This window comes from Bos indicus x Bos taurus, chromosome 26, assembly GCF_003369695.1.
Source record: "Bos indicus x Bos taurus breed Angus x Brahman F1 hybrid chromosome 26, Bos_hybrid_MaternalHap_v2.0, whole genome shotgun sequence".
Lineage (NCBI taxonomy): Eukaryota > Metazoa > Chordata > Mammalia > Artiodactyla > Bovidae > Bos > Bos indicus x Bos taurus.
Genome location: NC_040101.1, coordinates 41,804,918 through 41,828,006, shown reverse-complemented (window position 1 = coordinate 41,828,006; position 23,089 = coordinate 41,804,918). Strand labels below are relative to the sequence as shown.

Genomic DNA, 23,089 nt, shown 5'->3' with positions numbered 1-23,089 from the left:
AAACCCTGAATGAACTTTTTGACCAACTCAGTATTTCCATGTATTTGTTCTACCCTCTGTTTAGAATGTTGTAATTGCTTTTGTTTCTTCTTTTTTCTGATGTATGACTTATTTCTTAAGGATTTCTAACATATTACCTATCTACTTTGTGATTTCTAACATACTACCTACTTTATCTCTACCTCTGCAGAATTAATCCTTCTTTCTCTTGCTCTTAAAACATCTTGATCTTCTGTATATGTAGTGGGGCCTTTGGCGTAGTTGTGGGTTTGTGTGTCTGTCTTCTTTGATAGAATAGGAACTCCTAGAGTGTGGTAGTCTTTGCTTACTTAGACTTATGTTCTCAGTGTCCTGTGCACAATGTTCAGTATGCAAATGTTCAGTGTGTGTTTGGATAATTGAGTAAAGGAGGGAGCCGATGAGTATCCCCATTCATGTGTAGTTACTGACAAGTATTTTTCTTAAGTTAACCAAGCCCTTTGCAACCTTATTTACTTTATTTGTTAATATTCATAGTACAAGGATAAATCTAAATTTAGTCTTTGTTAAAATGACTGCATTTCAAGGGGCTTTATATTTCTGTGCTTTTTAAAAAATTTATTGATGTGCAGTTGGTTTACAGTGTTTCAGGAGTACAGCAGAGTAATTCAATTATGTATGTGTGTGTGTGTGTGTGTGTGTGTGTGTGTGTATATATTCTTTTTCAGGTTCTTTTCCATTATAGGATATTCAAGATGAATATGATTCCCTGTGCTGTACAGTAGGTCCTTGTTGATTTTGTATATAGTAGTGTGTATGTATAAACCCCAAATCCCTAACTTATCCCTTCCCTCACCTATATGCTTTCCTGTAAGGCTGGAAGCTTACTAGCATTCCCACTGAAATTAATGGTTAAGTCAGATAAGTTTGTTAGTAGTAATAAAATTTTTTTACATGAAAAATTTCTGTTGCATTGCTCAGAAAACCTTGGCATAATTTCAGTTTATATTTTTTAGTAAAATGTGTTTATAATTAGTTAGTTAGAAATTCCAGATTTGTGTTAGTTGCCACTGCTTGGGGTTCCCTACTGCTGCCTCATTTTTTTTTTTTTTTTCCTGTTAGTTTCCATTTTCTTATGTTTGTATTCTATAAGACAGTTAAAAAGTAAAGATTATTCATATTCAGGAATTGTAGTGCTTCAGGCTTGATTTGAGTCTCTTGTCTCTTCTTTTTTTTTTTTTTGGTGAGTGGATACCTAAAGCATTTTGGTAATTAGGAATTACATTTTTTAAGTGGGGCTGCTTTCTTATGTGAGAATAATAGATGATGGCTAATATTTGTGATGTTAAAAATGATGATCCTAATGGAACCTTTTGAAGTTGAGGGTGAATTTATGTATTCTTAAAGTGACAAAAATTATTCCTGGCCTATATACTTTTATTATTATTATTTTTTTTTTTTTAAGAAATTCAGCTTTTTAAAAAATTACATACAAAGCTGATTGTAAGTCATACAGGGCAAGACAATATTTTGTTAAGACAAATATCTTAGGAAATAGATTTGGAGATAATTATAAAACAACATTTTAAACCTGTTATAGAAACAGTATAGGTGATCATATTAAAACAAGCAAAAATGAGAAAAAATATATATTCCTACTACCTAGATATTATTACTTTTAGTACTTTAGTTTGTAATCTTTCTGTCTACATATTTTAATTATACTGGTATGCTGTATATGTTTTCTTTTATTAAAATAGTATCACATTGTACCTTCTCTTTTGAAACCTTTTTTTTTTTCCCCCAGTCAGTAATATCTACTTTTCCATTTCTGTAAATTTTCATCTAGCCAATACTTAGATCGTATTTAAAATTTCTCTAGTTGGTTCAAAAATATCCTTAATGGCTGGTTGGTCTGAAGCAGTAACCAGAACAGGATTGTACCAGTGAATTTGACTTTTAGAACCCTAAGTCTTTCTAAATCAAGGACAGCTACCCATTTCTCCCTTCTTCAGCTTTGAAATGATGCTCGATTTTTTTTTAAAAGATAATTTGAAAGATACTGGGTCATGACCTACAGATGTTTTGAATTGTCCAGTTTATACACATAATGTCATTTAGCTTGTTCTATCTCATATCTGTTAAGTTAAAATTTATATGTAAGTGCTTCATGGATTCTCAGATTGAAGATAATTTGGCTCTCATAGATGATGCTGTGTCCTTCATATTGTATCACATCAAAAGTTATGTGATCTCTACTTAACTTGCTTGGTAATGCTGAGATTGGCCACTGAAATTGGGTGATAACAGTCTTTTCTGTGCATTATTCAATTATGTTTGTCTTCTTACATTAGAAGATCTATTATGTGGTGTTTTCTTACATTAGAAGATACATTATGTGGTATTACTTTGGCTCTGTTAGAAAGTTCAGTTCGTTATTATCCACTCACCTATTGATTTAGTACCATTTGTTGATCCTTGCCTAAGTCAGTAATTTTATTAGGGCTTTCAAAGTTTGATTTTTCTGATTCTAATTGATTTTTCTAAAATTTTTATTTTTATTAACTGGTGTTTTCTGTTGTGTTTGCTTTATGAAATGGAGCTATTGAGTTGCCCTGAAATAGAGTTCCTACAGGAAAAGTAGGATAAATCCTTTATCTTCCCCTTTACCAATTTCAGAGTAAAGAAAATAACTATTCCAGTAGACACTTATCAAAGCTTAAAAGTGAAAATAATTTTTTGTTGTAACTTTTTCTGTATTGAGTATCTTTATAGACTTGGGGATTTATTTCTATTTTATTCAGGATTCTTTGATTTACTACCATTTACATTTTTTCTCTGATGCTCAGTTTGTCACAAATTTAGCCATGCTTCATGCTAGCTCCTGTGTTTGATATAGGCCACTAATGTATGTATGCTTTCCTTGCTTTCTGGCACAGAACATTACCTGTATCTTCCCTGCCCCAGATCTGACATCAACTGTTTTTTCAAGGAGTTGATACCTTTGGCAACCCACTCCAGTATTCTTGCCTGGCAAATCCCATGGACGGAGGAGCCTGGTAGGCTGCAGTCCATCGGGTCGCTAGGAGTCAGACACGACTTAGCGACTTCGCTTTCACTTTTCACTTTTATGCACTGGAGAAGGAAATGGCAACCCACTCCAGTGTTCTTGCCTGGAGAATCCCAGGGACGGCGGAGCCTGGTGGGCTGCCGTCGATGGGGTCGCACAGAGTCGGACACGACTGAAGCGACTTAGCAGCAGCAGCAGCAGCAATATAGTATGATATTAAGGATGAAATCAGGGTTCTAGAAGTGTTTACTACTGCTCAGGTGACATACTTTTAGGCTGTTTCTTTGGAAAGACCTAAACAATATAAATGTCTGCAAGGATGAGTTCATGTGAATATTTTCAGTTATTACTTGATTTCTTGATTTTATAATGTTATCTCTTTTCTCTTACAGTAATCACAAACCTTCAAGTCATTAACATAACTTCATTGATTTTTCCTATAATGTAAAGAAAAAGTTTGAAGATACTAATACTGATGTCATTAGAAATTACTGGAAAAGTTTAAAATTTCTTTGTAGCTTTTTTTTCTTAGAAAACTTCCTGCCCAGAAGTACAGTAAAATTACAGTGCCTAGATAACCCTTGAAATAAATCCTTTCTCCTGGTTACCAATTTGATATTTAATCAGATTTGTTTCAGTGTGTGCTTGCCTCCTCCCCTCTACTTCTCTATGAAGCAACCATTTTTATTAGTCTCTCAGTTATCTGTATGTGTGTTGGAGCATTCCAATTCAGGCAAATATACATGTAAAAAATTAGTTTATAAAGTATTTCTTTTATACGAAGGTAGCATACTATATACTCTGTTATGCACATTTTTTTCCTCAAAATATTTTGTAGATCTGTCCAAGCAGTACTAATAATTATATAGAACATATAGTCAATAGGTAATCTTTTCTTAAATTACAATGTCAAAATGAAAGGTTTTAGTAATTTAAGTAGTTATTTTGGATTGAAAATAATACTGGAATAAGCTCACTAATGTTAATGCAGCAGAAATTAAAAAGATCTCTAAAAAGGCACTGGATTTGATGAATTTTGTATTGTATTTGGAAGATAAATGGGTCCAATAGATGAGCATAGAGCTTTGGAGATAGTCTTGAGTGGTTTAAAGCAGTTAAGATTGGCTGGTTTGAAACATCTGTGTCAGAAAATCATGAGATTAGAGAGAATTGATGGAGCTCAAGAATGAGAGCCAGTCTGATGGACAAAATCCACAGATATGTGGATTATCTGTGCTGCTTTATAGTTTTATATAAATTTTTCTTGAGTATAGAAGTTTGTTTTATGCAGGTGTTGTATATAAGTTAATAGAATGGGCACGCTAAGTTTTGATACCTCAGTTCAGTATTATCATCATAAATACCAAGGGTTAAGATAGATCATTGTGGTTTTCTCAACCTCCTCACCATGTAGAATAGGAGATTGAAGTCTAAAAAGGTTGAGTTGTCCAATTTATGCATCTGATTAGAGCAATAACCTGTTCTTAAATCTAATTTTCTAACTCTTAACTGTTTCTACTTTTCTCTGAAAAAGGAGAAATTATGCAGCTGTTTCTTGTTTCATTTTTATTTTGATTTTTGGATTTTGTCTGAATATTTTAGTATGTAAATATGAAAGTTACCTTTTACCTTAGATGCATTCTAAACATACTGGGTAGGATTTAATAATCACTGTCGTATGATTGTTTGTGTGTTAGTTGTTCAGTCATTTCAGACTCTTTGGGACCCCATAGACTGTAGCCCACCAGCCTCCTCCGTCCATGGGATTTTCCAGGCCAGAATACTGGAGTGGGTTGCCATTGATATTTTTTGGAATCAGTGTATTTACCTGTATTTCTTAATTACACATGATGGCTTATAAATAAATACATTTGACAGCCTTATTATTAACATGGTTTGTAGTGGGGAAAGCTTTTTATAATCAGCTAATGTTTTAAAACATTTACATGTAGTTTGCATTGTATATTTCAGTAAGCTAATGTTTTAAAGTGTGTACATGTGGTTTGCATTGTTGCATATTTCCTTAACTTAAGCACTCAGATATTTATCCAAACATTATTGCTATGGGCTTTCCTGCAGAAAGACTTGAAGGTGTATACAGGAACAATATAGATGATGTAGTAAGGTAAGAACTTTTTAATTTTCTGTTTCAATTATTGATGTATATTCATGTTGTATTTTCATTTAGGAAAATTTCTAAACCACAGAAAAAGATGTACTTTTTGATGTTGTTTATTTTTATTATGTTGATGATCTATAACTGCTTTCTTTATTTTGCTCCATGTACCTACTGAGCATCAGTGGGATAAAACTCATTAGATAAGAACTGACTTTTTACATAATCAGGTATATGTGTTATGATTTCATGGACTCCATAAAATGCCCCTCACCAGTTTAATATCTGGGTTCCATTGCACTATGGTTTTTGTCTTTTATTTCACAATTGGGTATTAGCCTTAAAATCCTTGAGTGGATTTATTCATAAATTTATTTATGCTAAGGTATACATAAATGATGTAATTTTACATAGAACAGTTTATAATGGGGCATAAATGCACAAAGGACCTGGAGAAGTGTTTAGCACAGGGGATCTGGAAAGGAATTTGTTAGACACCAAAGCCTAGGTGTCTGCTTTTCAATTTTGCATCATTTTTAAGAGGAATTATCATTCATATCTTAATAATAGTTCTGAAGGCTCATTTAAATAACCTTAAATACATTATGACCTAAGCTTACATAGTATATTTTATGAGAGAAGGAATTTGTGTCTGCTTTGTAAATAGTCAACATGTTTTCTAATTTCAGAACACAAAATTTGTGTATAAATAAACTGTAAAATGTCAGTAGGAAGTATAATTGGCTTTAAAAGTTTAAATTTTCTATCATTTCTTGTACTCTCTTTCAGAAGTATCCTTTTTGGAGACTTCCAGTTTAAATATGTGGTGGTTATGAGAACTAAATGTTATAATGGGCAGGAAAGCACTTTGTAAAGCATTATGCAGATATAGGATTCTTTTTAAATAGTTATCTTAGTATTTAAAACTATCTATATACTCTTATATGAGCCAACCATAGTTGTTTTTTTCAGTGGTTAATTTTTAGCAATTTGCTTTGAACCAAAGTCTGTTTACATTTTTTGCAGTATAGAGTTGTACCCAGTTGGGTTTTTGTAGTGCTTATATTGTGTTCAGAATTAAACTTCAGTATTGACAGAAAAACTCCCAGACTGCTTTGTGGTTGGTACATGAGCTGTCAGAGGAATGAGTTAAGAGCTTGCGATTCAGAAATGAGTTTGCCTTCTAGTAGTTGGGCAGGACACAGTGGAAGAATGGAAGCAGCAGCTTGATATGGCTTAGTCAGTGTTAATACCAATCTACAGAAATACAGTGAGTGATAGAAAAAAGATTAAGAGAAGTAAATTTTGACTCTAGAGATGGAGAATCTTGGAAACGAGCAGTGCTGTCATGAAACATGTTTGCTGCTACGGTGAAGGAGTGTTTATCAGGCCTCTTTGTGGCCTAGAAGAAACATTTCTAAAGTCGATCTACTTAACATTACTGTAATTCTGCATTCAACCAACTACTAATTCAAACAAGTCAGATTGATACTCATACATAAAAAGAGTATGAATACTCTTGAGTAGAGGATACATTTTCCAGTCACTGTAAGAATATCCTTTTGGTAAATTAATTTGATGTGCTAATTTCTACATTTTTCTCTTCTGAATGTGAATTTGTTTCTTCTGACTGCGGATTAATACTGAGGCTGATTGATCATCTTTCCGGTTACTGATAAATCCAGTTTCTGGTTCTGTATATATGATTTACATATGATCATCAGATCTTTGATGGTGGTGGTGTATTGTTTTGTCACTATGACATGTTTGACCCATGGACTGCAGCATACCAGGCTTCCCTGTCCACCATCTCGCAGAGTTTGTTCAAATTCATGCCCAGTGAGTCAGTGATACTACTTAACCATATCTCATCCTCTGCCCACTTCTCCTCCTGGCTTCAGTCTTTTGCAGTAACAGGGTCTTTCCCAGTGAGCCAATTCTTCACGTCAGGTAGCCAAGTACTGGAGCTTCAGCTTCAGCATCAGTACTTCCAGTGAATATTCAGGGTTGATTTCCTTTAGGATTGACTGGTTTGATCTCCTTGAAGTCCAAGGGAGTCTCAAGAGTCTTCTCCGACACCACAGTTCAAAAGCATCAGTTCTTTGGCACTCAACCTTCTTTATGGTCCAACTCTCACATCCATACATGACTACTGGAAAACCACAGCTTTGACTACACAGACCTTTCTCAGCAAAATGGTGTCTTTGCTTTTGAATATACTGTTTAGGTTTCTCATAGCTTTCCTTCCAAAGAGCAAGCATCTTTTAATTTCATGGCTGCAGACACCATCCATAGTAATTTTGGAGCCCAAGACAGTAAAATCTGTCACTGCTTCCACATTTTCCCTTTCTATTTGCCATGAAGTGATGGGACTAGATGCCATGATCTTAGTTGTTTTTTTTCCCCCTCGTTTCTTTATTATTTCTAAAACAAAAAGTTAATAGAGAAGTTACAAATCTTCAAATAATCTTTTAGTTTTTTGAATGTTGAGTTTTAAGCCAGCTCTTTTACTCTCATCAAGAGTCTCTTTAGTTCCTCTTTGTTTTCAGCCATTAGGGTGGCTGCATCTGAGGTTGTTAATATTTCTCCCTGCAAACTTGATTTTAGTTTGTGATTGATCCAGTCCAGCGTTTTGCATGATATATACTCTGCATATAAGTTAAATTAACAATATACAGCCTTGTCATACTCCTTTCTCAATTTTGAACCAGCCTGTTGTTCCATATAAGAGTCTAATGGTTGTTTCTTGACAACAGACTTACCTTCTTTACAATAGGTAAACCTGTCAGGAGACAGGTAAGGTGTTTTGGTATTCCCATCTTTTTAAGAACTTTCTGCAGTTTGTTGTGATCCACACAAAGGCTTTAATGTAGTCAATGAATCAGAAGTATATGTTTTTCTGGAATTCTCTTGCTTTTTCTATGATCCAGCAAATGTTGGCAATTTGATCTCTGGTTCCTCTGCCTTTTCTAAACCCAGCTTATACATCTGGAACTTCTTGGCTCACATACTACTGAAGCCTAGCTTGAATGATTTTGAGCATAACCTCACTAGCATGTGAAATGAGCAAAATTGTATGATGGTTTGAACATTCTTTGGCATTGCCTTTGATTGCAGTTGGAATGAAAACTGTTCTTTTCCAGTCCTGTGGCCATGCTGAGTTTTCCAAATTTGCTGTCATATTTAGTGCAGCACTTTAACAGCATCATCTTTTAGGATTTGAAATAGTTCTGCTGGAATTTGTTTGTAGTAATGCTTCTTAGGCCCACTTAACTTCACATTCTAGGATATCTGGCTCTGGGTGAGTGTCCATACCATCATGGGTATCCAGATCATTAAGACATTTTTGGTATAGTTCTGTGTATTCTTTCCACCTCTTCTTAATCTCTTCTGCTTCTGTTGTCCTTGCCATTTCTGTCCTTTATTGTACTCATCTTTGTTTGAAATGTTCCCTTGATCTCTCCATTTTCTTTAAGAAATCTCTAGTCTTTCCTATTCTATTGTTTTTCTCTACTTCTTTGCAGTGTTCATTTAGGAAACCCTCCTTATCTTTCTTTGCTATTCTGTGAAACTCTGTGTTCAGTTGGATATAACTTTCCCTTTGTACCTTGCTTTACACTTCTCCTCTTTCCTTAGCTATTTGTAAGACCTTCTCAGACAACCTTCTTGCATTTCTTTTCATTTGGGATGGTTTTAGTCACTGCCTCCTATACAATGTTAAGTTATAATAACTCCATCAAGAAAATACTGTGCTGGGAAGTATTTTGATCTGTCATCTTCTGACTTCAGAAACCTCTGCCTTTATGCCTCTGAATTAAGATTCATATACATTTGGCTTGTAATCAGGAACAGCGGTTGAGGTTTATTCTGTCTCCTTTAATGTATCTAGTTTATTTTATCTAGCTTTAAAATTTTTCAGATGTCACTCTTAGAAAAAGGTTAGCCAACTGATAGTTGTTAGTTACTTTAGCCAACTGATCTTGTCACCAACTGGTCTTGTCACCCTAGTGAATAATGGTTATAGCACATGAAAATGAAGAATCATCAACTGAAGATAATAACTATGCTGTACTTGTTTTTTTTTTTTTTTTCTTTTTTTTTTCCTTTTTTTTTTGTTTGATGGATAAATGGCCAGTAATGCTTTGCTGTTATCAGTTTACCCCTCCCCCTTAGTTTATGAGAAAGGGTGAACAGTGATCATGAAGGAAGATGTATCTTTTCCTATGAGCTAAAATGAAAATGAATAATTCTTAAGTAGTTTGTGTGTTGTGATTAACCTCTCCATGAAAATGACCTTCTCTAGTACCTAGATAATTGATTTCCTTGAATGGCTTGCACGATATTGGAGTTCAGTTCAGTCGCTCGGTCGTGTCCGACTCTTTGCGACCCCATGAACTGCAGCACGCCAGGCCTCGCTGTCCATCACCAACTCCCGGAGTTTGCTCAAGCACATGTCCATTGAGTTGGTGATACCATCCAACCATCTCGTCCTCTGTCATCCCCTTCTCCTGCCCTCAATCTTTCCCAGCATCAGGGTCTTTTCCAAGGAGTCAGCTCTTCATATCAGGTGGCCAAAGTATTGGAGTTTCAGCTTCAACATCAGTCCTTCCAATGAACACCCAGGACGGATCTCCTTTAGGATGGACTGGTTAGATCTTCTTGCAGTCCAAGGGACTCTCAAGAGTCTTCTCCAACACCACAGTTTAAAAGCATCAATTCTTTGGTGCTCAGCTTTCTTTATAGTCCAACTCTCACATCCATACATGACTACTGGAAAAACCACAGCTTTAACTGGGTGGAACTTTGTTGGCAAAGTAATGTCTCTACTTTTTAATATGCTGTCTAGGTTGGTCATAACTTTTCTTCCAAGAAGCAAGCATCTTTTAATTTCATGGCTGCAGTCACCATCTGCAGTGATTTTGGAACCCCCCAAAATAGTATGTCACTGTTTCCATTGTTTTCCCATCTGTTTGCCATGAAGTGATGGGACCAGATGCCATAATCTTAGTTTTCTGAAAGTTGAGTTTTAAGCCAACTTTTTCACTCTCCTCTTTCATTTTCATCAAGAGGCTCTTTAGTTCTTCTTTGCTTTCTGCCATAAGGGTGGTGTCATCTGCATATCTGAGGTTATTGATATTTCTCCCAGCAGTCTTGACTCCAGCTTGTGCTTCATCCAGTCCAGCATTTCTCATGATGTTGGAGACACTAGTACTAATTGGTAGTGATTTTTTTTTTTTTTTTGGTTCAAAGATGGTAACACCTCAGTGAAAAAATGTCTTTATTTTCTTATATCTTTTCTTTTAACAGTAAACTTTGGGATTTAGAAACTGGGATATCTAAAGAGTATTTAAAATTACCTTTTCCTCTTTAAGCCCATGTGTTTCCTATGATTCCTATGATTTTTCCCCCCTAAACAAGAAATATTGTGCAGAATTCAGACTTTGTTGTTGTACATTACTGCTTTGAGTAAAACTCATATTCCAGATACCTTCATGCTTAAAGTATTAACTGTTTATGGATATAATTCATTACAGCAATGTAAGATTTTTACTTGAGGTATTCAAATATTTAACTTCTCCTTTTGAGGTTACCTCCTGGGATCAGGAATTAATGTAAAGAATAAGAGCAGAGGAAAAGTGAACTAAGTTGAATTTTTTTTTTTACTATCTTTACTGCAGGTGTTTTCTTTAATAAGCAGTTAGAATTGACAGGGCAAGACAGGGTCATTTCATAGAATGGAAATGGAAAAACTAGCTCTTCGCAGATCGTTTTTTCTTCATCTTAATACTGCCTTCTCTCTCCTTTCTTTCTTGCCTCTAAAATTCTTGCTGTAACCAGCTGATAATAGGAAGCAGTGTTTTATTTGGGTGATTTATTGTTCTTTGATATGTATATTAATCTTATTTCTCAGGTTAATATTGAAGTTATCTGTTAATAATTTATATGTTACCTGTATAAATCTAGGCAATCTTTAACAAATTGATGATGCTTCATAGGTTTAGCAGACATAGTTTGAGAATTGTTCTGTATGTAATAAATCATAGAAGTGTAAGTTTAATAGAGGTGAACTGGCTTTCTTACTGAAGAACCTTTAATGTGCTATTATGCATTGTAATTCTCCTAGGAATGAAATTCTAATATGTTCCTTTCCTTATTTTTTTTTCATTTCTTTCCCTTTCTCTTCCCCTCCTTCCTTTCCCCTTTATCTCTTTCTTTTCTTTTGTAGTATAGTAAATAAGATTTCTCTCAACAGTGCTCCATGGAGCACAATTTTGGAAATTTTGAAATGAAAAAGTTGTATATAACAATATTTTCCTCTTTGTCTGTCATTAGGAAATACAGTACTTCCTCCTCTTTTATTGGAAAGATCAGCTTTTTCACCCGTGTATAAGCAGCCATATTGCAGATTCAAAAGTCCGTCTTCCCTTTTCGTGTTTTATGCATTTTCTTCCTGAAGAAACTTTTCAAATATTTTTCTCTTAATCATATAATGATCTCTCAATCAACCTTATGTTAATTTTCAATTAAAAAAAAGGACATGTTTGTTTTCTCAACATTACCATTATTGGTTATTCAGTTTAAAAAGGTTGAAAAGAGATTATTTATAGGAAAGCTTCAAAAATAATTTAGGAGGATATCAATTCCCTTCTCCCTTTCCAACAACTTTTGACTTCTTCCCTCATTGCCTCTGTTTCTTGCTTCCTTTTTTTCTTTATTCAGATGTAAATCATATAACATGAAATTGCCCACTTCAGAGTGTACAGTTCAGGGACATTTAGTGTTTTCCAATATTTTATAACCACCACCTCTGTCAAGTTCCGAAACATTTTTTCACCCCAGAAGAAAACCCTGTCCCCAGAGACGACTCCTACTTCTTTCATTAGTCTTTATTCTTTACAAATTGCAGAGCCATGATGGATTTGACAATGATTAAATTATCTGTACCAATCCAATTATTGATATTTTAGTATGATGTTTACTTGCATTTATATATATGTGTTACTGTTGTATAAGCAGTTTGCATGTGTTCTCTTACTAAATTGCTACAGTAAACCTATCTCCATTTCATAGATGGTTTAAAAGAAGCTAACTTCCCCAAGTGCCACAGCTGGTAAGAACAGGCTGAGGACTGAGTCCAGGTCTGTCAGATTCCAAAGCTGATTTGCTTAATAACCGTAAAATCTTGTATATCAGAGGACAAAAACTAGAAACTCCTGCTCATTTAGCCTGTTGATACACAGTGTTGTTCCCCACTCAGTGTGGGAAATCATCTAGGAAAGTCTTTTCTAGTATCATACTAGAACATTTCTCAAGGATTTGAGTATCTAGATTGAAAAGACCTACATCGTGCCAAGCACAGTAAGTGAAAACAGGTCAATACCAGGCAAATTATTAAGAAGTTAAAAAAAATATATTAAGAAGAATGAGAATTTCTCAAAAGCTTTCAGGGTCATTTAGAAAGGATTAGGAATGTGGCTTTTCCAGTGGTCATGTATGGATGTGAGAGTTGGACTATAAAGAAAGCTGAGCATTGAAGAATTGATGCTTTTGAACTGTGGTGTTGAAGAGTCTTGAGAGTCCCTTGGACTGCAAGGAGATCCAACCAGTCCATCCTAAAGGAGATCAGTCCTGGGTGTTCATTGGAAGGACTGATGTTGAAGCTGAAACTGCAATATTTTGGCCACCTGATATGAAGAGCTGACTCCTTGGAAAAGACCCTGCTGCTGAGAAAGATAGAGGGCAGGAGGAGAAGGGGACGACAGAGGACAAGATGGTTGGATGGCATCACCAACTCAGTGGACATGGGTTTGGGTGGACTCGGGGAGTTGGTGATGGACAGGGAGGCCTGGCATGCTACAGTTCGTGGGGTCACAAAGAGTCGGACATGACTGAGCGATTGAACTGAACTGAACTGAGAAATGTCAGTAGCATCTAACTTCTCAGTAGTAGAATTAAAGATGGAAGATTGAGGAACAGCACTTCAGATGTTCTGCAGTCAACCTGGAATTCTATATCCAGCCAAACCATCAATGAGGTGCAAGAGTAGGAAAAAAAGACACTCAATGGACTGAACAAAAAAAAAATTTGTCCTTGTAACATTTCTTAGGCGATTACTAGAAGATGTACCCTAGGAAAACAGGGAGAGAAACTGTGAAAGAAAAGAAAAAGGCTTTGACAAACGGAGAATCCAACTCAGAAACCACAGTCAAGTCCCAGGGTGACAACAGTGCCACAAAGCTAAAGAGCAGCCAGTTCTGATTAGAGCAGTAGGACGGAAGGCTTTCGGGAAGAACGCTATAGGTGGATAATGAAATAAGATTATCTGGGAGAAAATATAAGAAGATTCTTAGGAAATTTGGTGAATTAGAATCAAGAAGCAATTTTAACATCTGTTGATTTAACCCAAAGTTGTGATGTTTAAGGGAAATTAAGAGAAGTGAAGCGTGTGTTGGGGATACTACTGGTTTTGTTAGTCTTCTCTACCAAGGCATAAAATATGTAGGTAATTGATAAATCTACAAGAAGCATTGTTATTTGTCTTATATAGAAATGCTGACTTAAATACCAGGAAAAAGAATTCTAATACTTGAGGGTAGTTACTTTTGGGGAAAAAACATGCGTTTGAAGATGAAGAGTGATGGGAGATGAGTATTTTTTTTTTTAATGGTATATATATAGGGTAATATCATTTAAACTTTTTTTAACTGTCCAGTTTAGTAGCATGAAGTATATTCACATTCTTGTATACTTATCACCACTGTCCATCTCTAAAACTGTTTTATCCATACTGAAACGTTGTACTGTTTAAATAGTAACTTCCCATTCCCCCCGAATTCCAGCCCCTGAACCACTGTTATATTTTCTATGTATTTGACCATTCTGGGTACCTTATATAAGTGGAAACATATAATATTTATCTTTTTGTGACTTATTTTACTTCGTTTCACCCATGTTGTGGCATGTGTCCTTCTATTATATGTATATACCACATTCTGTTTATCTATTCCTCTGTCGGTTGACACCTGGGTTACTTCCACATATTGACTATTGTAGATAACGTTAATATGAACATGGGTGTCCCAGTATCTATTTGAGTCTCTACTTCTAACTAACTCAGAAGTGGGATTGCTGGGTCAGATGATCATTCTATGCTTGCTTTTTCTGAGGCTCTATCATACTGTTTTCTACAGTGTCTGTCTCATTTTACATTCCTACCAGCAATGCACAAGTGTTGCAACTTCTCCAAACCCTCACTGCCAACACTTGATATTTTCCGGGGTTTTTTATTTTGTTTATTTGGGGTTTTTTGGATAACAGCTCTCCTAATGGTTATAAAGTGATATCCCATTGTGGTTTTGATTTGCATTTCTCTAATGATAAATGATGCTGAGCATCTTTTCATGTGCTTAGTCACCATTTGTTTATCTTCTTTGGCAATATGTCTGTTTGAGCCCTTTGCTAGTTTATGAATTGGATTTTTTGTTTTTGAGTTCTATATATGATGGATGTTAATCATTTACTAGATAATGTGATTTGCAAATATTTTTTTCCATCCTATCGATTGCCTTCTTACTATGTTGATATTGTTCTTTGATACATAAAAGTTTCAAATTTTGATGCAGTTCAGTATTATCTTTTTTTGTTGCCTGTATCTTTGGTGTTGAATCCAAGAAATCATTGCTAAATTCAATGTCATGAATTTTTCCTATCTTTCCCTTTAAGAATTTTATAGTTTTAGGTCTTTGGTGTAGTCTTTGATCCATTTTGAGTTAATTTTTGTATATGATAAAAGATAAAGGTCCAACTTAGTGCTTTGGCAAGTGGATATCCAGCTTTCCTTTCCCATCACCATTTGTTGAAAAGCCTCTCCTTTCCCTATTGAGTGGTTTTAGCACACTAGTCAAAATCATTTGACCATATATGCACAGTTTTATTTTTGTGCTCTCTTGTCTATTCCATTGGTATATGTCTGTCTTTATGCCAGTACCATACATTGTTGCGTGTGTGCTCAGTTGTGTCCGACTCTTTTGCAGCCCCATGGACTGTAGCTCACCAGGCTCCTCTGTCCATGGACTTCTCCAGCCGAGAATACTGGAGTGGATTGCCGATTGTAGCATTGTACAAAGCACATTTTGAAATCGGGAATTGAGTCCTACAACATTGCTCTTCTATTTCAAGGTTAATTTGGCTACTTAGAGTCCTATGAGAGTCCCTGAGTTTTAGGATGGAAGTTTTTATTCAGGCAAAAAGTTGTTGCAATTTTGATAGGAATTGCATAATGTGGTATTGAAACCTTAATAATATAAAGTCTTCTAATCCAGGAATATGGGATATCTTTCTATTTATTTAGGTCTTTGATTTTCTTCAGCAGTATTTTTTAGCTTTCTATGTATGAGTATTTCACCTCCTTGGTTAAGATAATTCCTAGGTATTTTATCCTTTTTGGTGCTATCATAAATAGCATTGTTTTCTTAATTTCCCTTTTTGGATTGTTTATTATTATATAAAAATGCATCTGATTTTTGCATGTTAATTTTGTATGCTGCTACTTTGCTGAATTTATTCTAACAGGTTTTTTTTGTATGTTTGTGTGTGGCATCTTAAGAATTTTCTTTGTATAAGATCATGTCATCTGGAAACAGGTAATTGTACTTCTTTCCGATTTGAATGCGTTTTTCCTTCTTGCTTAATTACTCTGGGAACATTCAATACTTTGTTTGAATAGAAGTGGCAAAAGTAGGCCTCCTGCTTTGTCATTTACTTCAGAAGAAAAAACTTTGTCTTTTATCTTAGCATATCATTAGCTGTGGAGTAGATTTTTTTTTTTTTAAGAGCCATGTTATGTTCACAGCTGTATTGAGCAGAAAGTACAGAGATTTCTTGTATACCCCCTACTCTTTGTGCATAGCTTCCTCATTATCAGTGTCCTCAACCAGAGTGGTGCATTTGTTAAGTTGATGAACCAACACTGACTCATCATTATGCAGAGAATATAGTTTATGTTACGGCTCACTCTTGGTATTGTGCAGTCTGTGGATTTGTGCAGATTGTGTAAGTATACATCCACTACTGTAGTAACATACAGAGCAGTTTCCCTGCCCTAAAAGTAGTCTGTGTTTTGCCTGTTCATCCGTCTCTGTCCCCAGCCTCTGGCAACCACTGATGTTTTTATGGTCTCCACAATTTCAGCTTTTCCAGAATGTTACATAGGTAGAATTATCCAGCATGTAGCACACAGAAACTCTGTTCCTATTCAGTATGGCAGTATATGAAAAGGCCACAGCACACGGTATAAGATAGCTACTGTGGGAAGATTGTGGTTTCTTACAAAGCTACACATAATTTCTGTAATCAAGCAGTACACCTCTTTGGCTATTTACCCAAAGGAGTTGAAGACTAATGTTCACATTGAAAGACTTAATTCATCCTATGCATGGATGTCATACTTCTTAAATGCCTGGCTCCTGGACAAAGAAAAGGGAAAAGAAAATAGGCTGTGGATCTTTAAATCCCCTGGAAGCCATTTCTGTTGTTGGGGATTGCAGCAATGGCAGCCTGCTTGTGTGTGCACATCCATAATCATAATCAGAAGCAGCCGTCAAGGATCAAGACACAGATCTCTAATATTTGGAGGATGGAGTCCCACAAGCTGCATCAGACTGCTCTAGGAATACATGTGTGGCTGCCTGCTGGGAGGGGACAATGGGTGGCTAACTACTGCCACACCAGGAGTTGAAATTGAAATTAATTGTGATTTACTGTCTAGGCCGTCTCCTGAAAACTGCAAACTTTTGAATAGACTCCAGAGTTCTAAAATAGTTACACCAGACAGATTATGCCAGTAAAATGAAAATTTTTTGCATGTTAGAAGCTTATTTAGGACTATTCCATGGAATGAGGAAAGTAAAGACTTACTTAATAAGACTGTTTATTCTCACAACTAATTCATATATATATATATATATCTGAAATTATTTGAAATAAGGTAAAAAATTAGAAGATTTGAATTCTAGTATTTTTTTTTTTCCTTTGGACAAAGCTGCAAGGCTTTATTGAATTTTTTGTTTCAAACTTTTAAAATGTTATACTATTTTTAAGTTTTGACAGTATTACTCTCTGCTCTCGTTCAAGTTCTCAGTCTCAACTTTCCAAGTATCCACAGTTAAATTTTCCCATTTCCCTTTGGAAAGTGCTGTTTTCTTGCTTTTTTCCGCCTTTCCATTGTATCAAACTTAGAAGGCAGTGAGCCAATTGTGGGCATGAAATCCTTGGGAGGAGAGAGGAGGAAGTGGGAGGGGCAGTCATGCTGAATGTTTCCCTAAGTAATATTCAAGTTCTTTGAGAGAACTTACCCCTGCTCCTTGAAAAAAATGCTGTGATATTTTCTTTTAAATAGATTGTTTATTCTCCTGCCTGTCTCAATGTTGCCCACAGTGCTAGATAAGAAATTACAGTAAAGTTCACATATTAAAGGGAACACACACAAAAAGTATGATTTCACCAACCCTCACTTATAAAAAAAACTATAGGAAAATAAAAGAAGTCAAGGTTCTTGATTGCACATGACAAAAAGTAACTCTTATTAACTTAATTAGAAGAGACTTCTAAAAAAAAAAAATTAGCTCACAGAGAACCAGGCTTTGAAGACTGTCAGAAGCTAAGAGAAGCAGATCATAGTCAAGAGGTTATAAAGAAGAGCACCCCCAGCTGAGGACATTGCTGCTTAGATATTTGCTGTCCCAGGTACTACCACCATGACTAAATATTGTTGACTGGATTCATAAACTTTAAGCTCTGCTGGAGATCTCTCTGAATAATTCCTTGACTCATCTGTACCTTGTTCTTACTACCTGGGATTCAGTGTCCAGAACATGAGGACCTAATTGATCTTAGACCTTGCACATGTAATATGAGAAAGATGGGGAAGGGAGTATTTGTTTATTTCTTGAAATTCTCTCCAGATTGGAATAGTTTTGGATGCTAAACAGCCTAGAGATGGCAAATATCCCTTATAAATTTCTCCTGTTTTTCACGTCACACACATCCTCAGACTCTCTTACCTACAATTAAAAATATCATATATTCTTTAAAAAATTGTTTTCATGTTATACTCACCCTTTAAAAAATACAAATGAGAACATACTTCATATTATTCTTTTTTCATTTAACATACTTTGGAATTTTCCATATTGGTGTGGAGATGAAATTGATTCTCTTATTGGTTGTCTTTCATTTTATGATCATACCATGATAAACAGCCCACTCAGATACATGTTTTAGGGTGCTTCCAGTTATTGCTACTGGAAACAGTGCTCTAAACAAATATCACACATTTGTCTTGGTGTCCTTTTGCAAGTACTTATATCCTTAAGGTAAATTTCTTTGCAGTGAGTCCATGGTTTAAACTCAAAAATGGTATCATTTTATATTCTCACCAACATGTATGCATCTTCCCCCCAAGATGTCTTCACAATCTTGGTGAAATAAATATTACCAAGCTTAAAACTTTTTGCAGTTTGTTGTAATGTGATTTTTGATTGTATTTCTTTGTGAGTTTAAGCAATTTGGTGATCTTTATTGGTTTACATGTTTTTCCTTGGTTTGTTTGTGTGTGCTGACCTTGCTGTGATTATTAATGATTTTTACAAACTCTTTGGAAATTGGTACTATTTTTTCAGACAATTTTTATAATGCTATGCCACTCTTCCCATTTGAATTTTATAAGATTCAGATAAAGCAGTGATAAGAAGCTTGGTGGTTTATCTCTGTTTTGAATCATTGATTGCTCTCTGCTTTACTAATATGTATAGTCATGGAATATGAAAAGATTTTTGTTTGTAGCCGTTTGTTAAGAAATGTTCTTTAAGAAATAGCCTTGTTTAAATTGCAAATAAAACTTTTAATCCGGAAAATATCATGCATCTATCACTCTTGAGTTATTCATTCAGAGCAATATTTTCTTGGACAGAGAAAATAGAAGTGAAAAGGAAATTTAGGAGTCCTGCTTTTTTTCTGCCTCTAGCATTATATAGCTAGCTAACTTGTGGGATTCTGTCTTATTTATTGTTCTTTTTGGTTTAAACATTGCTTTGCACTCCAAGCCTTTTCTTTTGTCTTTACCGTTTTTATTTTCCTTTATATATGCTACTGTTTTATATTCATCTGTAAATATTTACCCCCTTTTTTCTGGAGAGGTGTATATATATATATATATATTTTTTTAATCTGAGTAAATTCTCTGTAGCTGTATTTATTGGTCTTAAATAATTTTTGTTTTTCCTCTTTTGTCTTTTTTAAACTACGGTCATTTGTAATTGTTTATACAGAAGTTTAGTTTTTAAAACCTCTCTGTGGTCTTTCCTTTTAGATATTGAGTTATGAATTCATAGCCTGTTATTTAAATGAAGCTTTTGAAATCCGTTTTACTGATCTGTATCATATCTAACTATGCCAGTATTTCCTTCCTTGTCTGACGTGAATTCTAAAATTATATGAATACTTTCTCCCTGTTTCCTGGCATTTCCACTCAAACTTGTTCCTCATTCTTGGTTAGAAATACATCCAAAATTATAGTTCGTTTCTTTATTAGTTTACTGATAAAAGAAAATCAAGCATATCAAAAATTTGTTAGAAAATTGCATGTACTTGAAAATATTTTTCAGTAGGTATTTTAACAGTTGTGAAGTCCCTAGTTATTAATGTGTCGTTCTTCTGTTTCAATTTTATGCTCTCTCCCAAGAATATACTTTCTAAGAAGCACGTATAGTATGTTCCATTGGATTTTTTTCACCGATACATCTTTTAGACTTGTGCTAACCAACATGGTAGCCACTAGCTACATGTAGCTATTTATTAAGTTTGCAGTAATTAAAAATAAATTTACTTATTCATTTTCATTTGCAACAGTCACATTTCAAGTGTTCGGTAGCCACATGTGGCTAGTGTCTACTGTGTTGGATAGCCCAGATATAGAACATTTCCATCATTGTGGAAAGTTCTGTTGTAGATGGTGCCATTTTGCATTTCATTCTAAAAAGTTCTAATTCCTGAATATGATGTGCTTCTTCTGTTGCTGTTTCTGCTGTTAATCAAAGTAAATTTGAGACTTTTTTGAGGTAAGTTGCATTTTACAAGTTGATAATTATAATCATATACTCTTAAAAACCAACTTTTTAAAGGTATAATTTGCATGCAACAACATTTACCTGTTTTAAGTATACAGTTGACTGAGTTTTGACGTATATACATCCATGTAAAAACATTACCACAATCAAGATTTAGAACATTTCTATCACCATAAAAAGTTTCTTAATGCCCCTTTGCAGTCAGTCCCCAGCCCTGCTTCTGGGGCTGCCCTGCAGGCAGTCTGTAAATTTATCACTCTGTAGATAAGTTTTGCTTGTTCTAGAATTTTACATAAATGCAGTCATGTAATATGTACTCTTTTGGGTCTGGCTTCTTTGTTTTAGCATAGTATTTTTGAAATTCATCCCTGTTGCTTTTATTAGTAATTTGGTTCTTTTTATTGCTGAGTGATATTCCATTTTATAGATATGATATAGTTTATCCATTTACCTGTGGTGGATATTTGTTTTCAGTTTGGGTCTATTATGAACAAAGCTGCTGTGAGTATTCACGTACAAGATTTTTGTGGATGTATGTTTTCATTTCTCTTGGCTATCTGTGAGTGGAATGGCTGGCTCGTGTATTTATAGATCAGTAGAGCAGACTAGAGATTGCAGAAAAACACACATATCGTTTATTGACAAAGGTACAGAGATAATTCACTGGGGAAAGAATACTCTTGTTAACAGAATGATACAGAAGCAACTGTAAGTCAGTATAAAAGTAAAATGAACCTTTCTTATGCCACGACATACCTCATTTTATGGTGCTTCACTTTATTGCACTTCACAGATACTGCTTTTTTTTTTTTTTTTTTTTTAACAAATTGAAGGTTTATGGAAGCTACTCATTGTCAAGTGATGGTTAGCATTTTTTGGCAATAAGGTATTTTTAAGTTAAGATATGTACATTATTTCTTTAGACATATAATGCCTTTGCACACTTAATAGACTATAGTATAGTGTAAACATAACTTTTATATTCACTGGGAAGCCAGAATGGTATAGCCATTTTATTGCCATATTCTAGTGTGTGTGATAGTTGCTCAGTTGTGTCCGACTCCTTGCGACCCTGTGGACTGTAGCCCACCACCTCCTCTGTACATGGAATTCTCTAGGCAAGAACACTGGAGTGGGTTGCCATTCCCTTCTTCAGGGAATCTTCTTGAGCCAGGGGTCGAACCCAGGTCTCCTGCATTCCAGGCAGATTCTTTACTATCTAAGCCACCAGGGAGCCAAACTCAAAACACCTCTGAGATATGCCTGTGGACAAAAATTAACTTCAAATGGATTATAGATAGAACCCTAAAGTGTTGTCATGCAGTCGTGTACAACTCTTTGTGGTCTGTAGCCTGTCAGGCTTTTCTGTCCATGGAATTCTCTAGACAAGAATACTGGAGTGGGTTGCCATTCCCTTCTCCAGGGGATCTTCCCAACCCAGGGATTGAACCTGGATCTCCTGCATCGCAGGCAGATTCCTTACTGTCTGAACTACCCGGTAAGCCCTAAAAACCTCTTTTCCTTTGAATCTTATACCTCTTTAGATACAATAGATTTCCTTTAGTTCTGGAGATCACTATTTTTCACCTGAATTTAATATAAAGCTCTTATTTTTGCCTTTCTGTTTAACTTGAGATAATGTACTACTGTTCAGGCAAGAGTTAAAAAGTACATTTTCAACAAGATACTTTTCTTTTATCAGATATATAACTAATTTTGATTGTGACAATCTGAAGATGACTAGGAGAAAATAGTTAAGGACTATTAGATTGGTGTAAAAGCATTTGTGGTTTTACATTGTTGAACTTGGCCATTGATATTAGAAATACATTCTTAAATAAATGTAGTTACATTATACATCATTTTAATGCACATTTCTTGCTTTGTGTTTTTTTGCTAAAGACATATATTGTAGTTTAGTCATTAAGTCTGAAGAAACTGAACAGTTCTATGAAGACCTACAAGATCTTCTAAAACTAACACCCAAAAAAGATGTCCTTTTCATTATAGGGGACTGGAATGCAAAAGTAGGAAGTCAAGAAACACCTGGGGTAATAGGCAAATTTGGCCTTGGAGTACAGAATGAAACAGTACAAAGGCTAATAGAGTTCTGCAAAGAGAACGCACTGGTCATAGCAAACACCCTCTTCCAACAACACAAGAGAGGACTCTACACATGGACATCACTAGGTGGTCAACACCGAAATCAGATTGATTATATTGTTTGCAGCCAAATATGGAGAAGCTCCATAACAAAAACAAGACTGGGAGCTGACTGTGGCTCAGATCATAAACTCCTTATTGCCAAATTCAGACTGAAATTGAGGAAAGTGGAGAAAACCACTAAAACATTCAGGTATGACCTTAATCAAATCCCTTATGACTATACAGTGGAAGTGAGAAATAGATTTAAGGGACTAGATCTGATAGATAGAGTGCCTGATGAACTATGGATGGAGGTCTGTGACATTGTACAGGAGATAGGAATCAAGACCATTCCCCAAGAAAAAGAAATGCAAAAAAACAAAATGGCTGGCTGAGGAGGCCTTACACATAGCTGTGAAAAGAAGGGAAGCAAAAGGCAAAGGAGAAAAGGAAAGATATAAACATCTGAATGCAGAGTTCCAAAGAATAGATAAGAAAGCCTTCCTGAGCGGTCAATGCAAAGAAATAGAGGAAAACAATAGAATGGGAAAGACTAGAGATCTCTTCAAGAAAATTAGAGATACCAAGGGAACATTTCATGCAAAGATGGGCTCGATAAAGGACAGAAATGGTAGGAATCTAATAGAGGAGAAT

The 23,089-nt window shown here is 35.1% G+C and overlaps 1 protein-coding gene across 2 annotated transcripts in view; it reads left to right on the top strand.

The window, feature by feature from the left end:
• Positions 1 to 23,089, top strand: part of PTEN (phosphatase and tensin homolog) — a 103,686-nt gene that overhangs the window by 24,524 nt on the left and 56,073 nt on the right. For both annotated transcript variants that reach the window (XM_027529216.1, XM_027529217.1), the window contains exon 2: positions 5,090 to 5,174. In XM_027529216.1, coding sequence (XP_027385017.1) covers positions 5,090 to 5,174 — 85 coding nt within the window. The remainder of the gene's footprint in view (positions 1 to 5,089; positions 5,175 to 23,089) is intronic.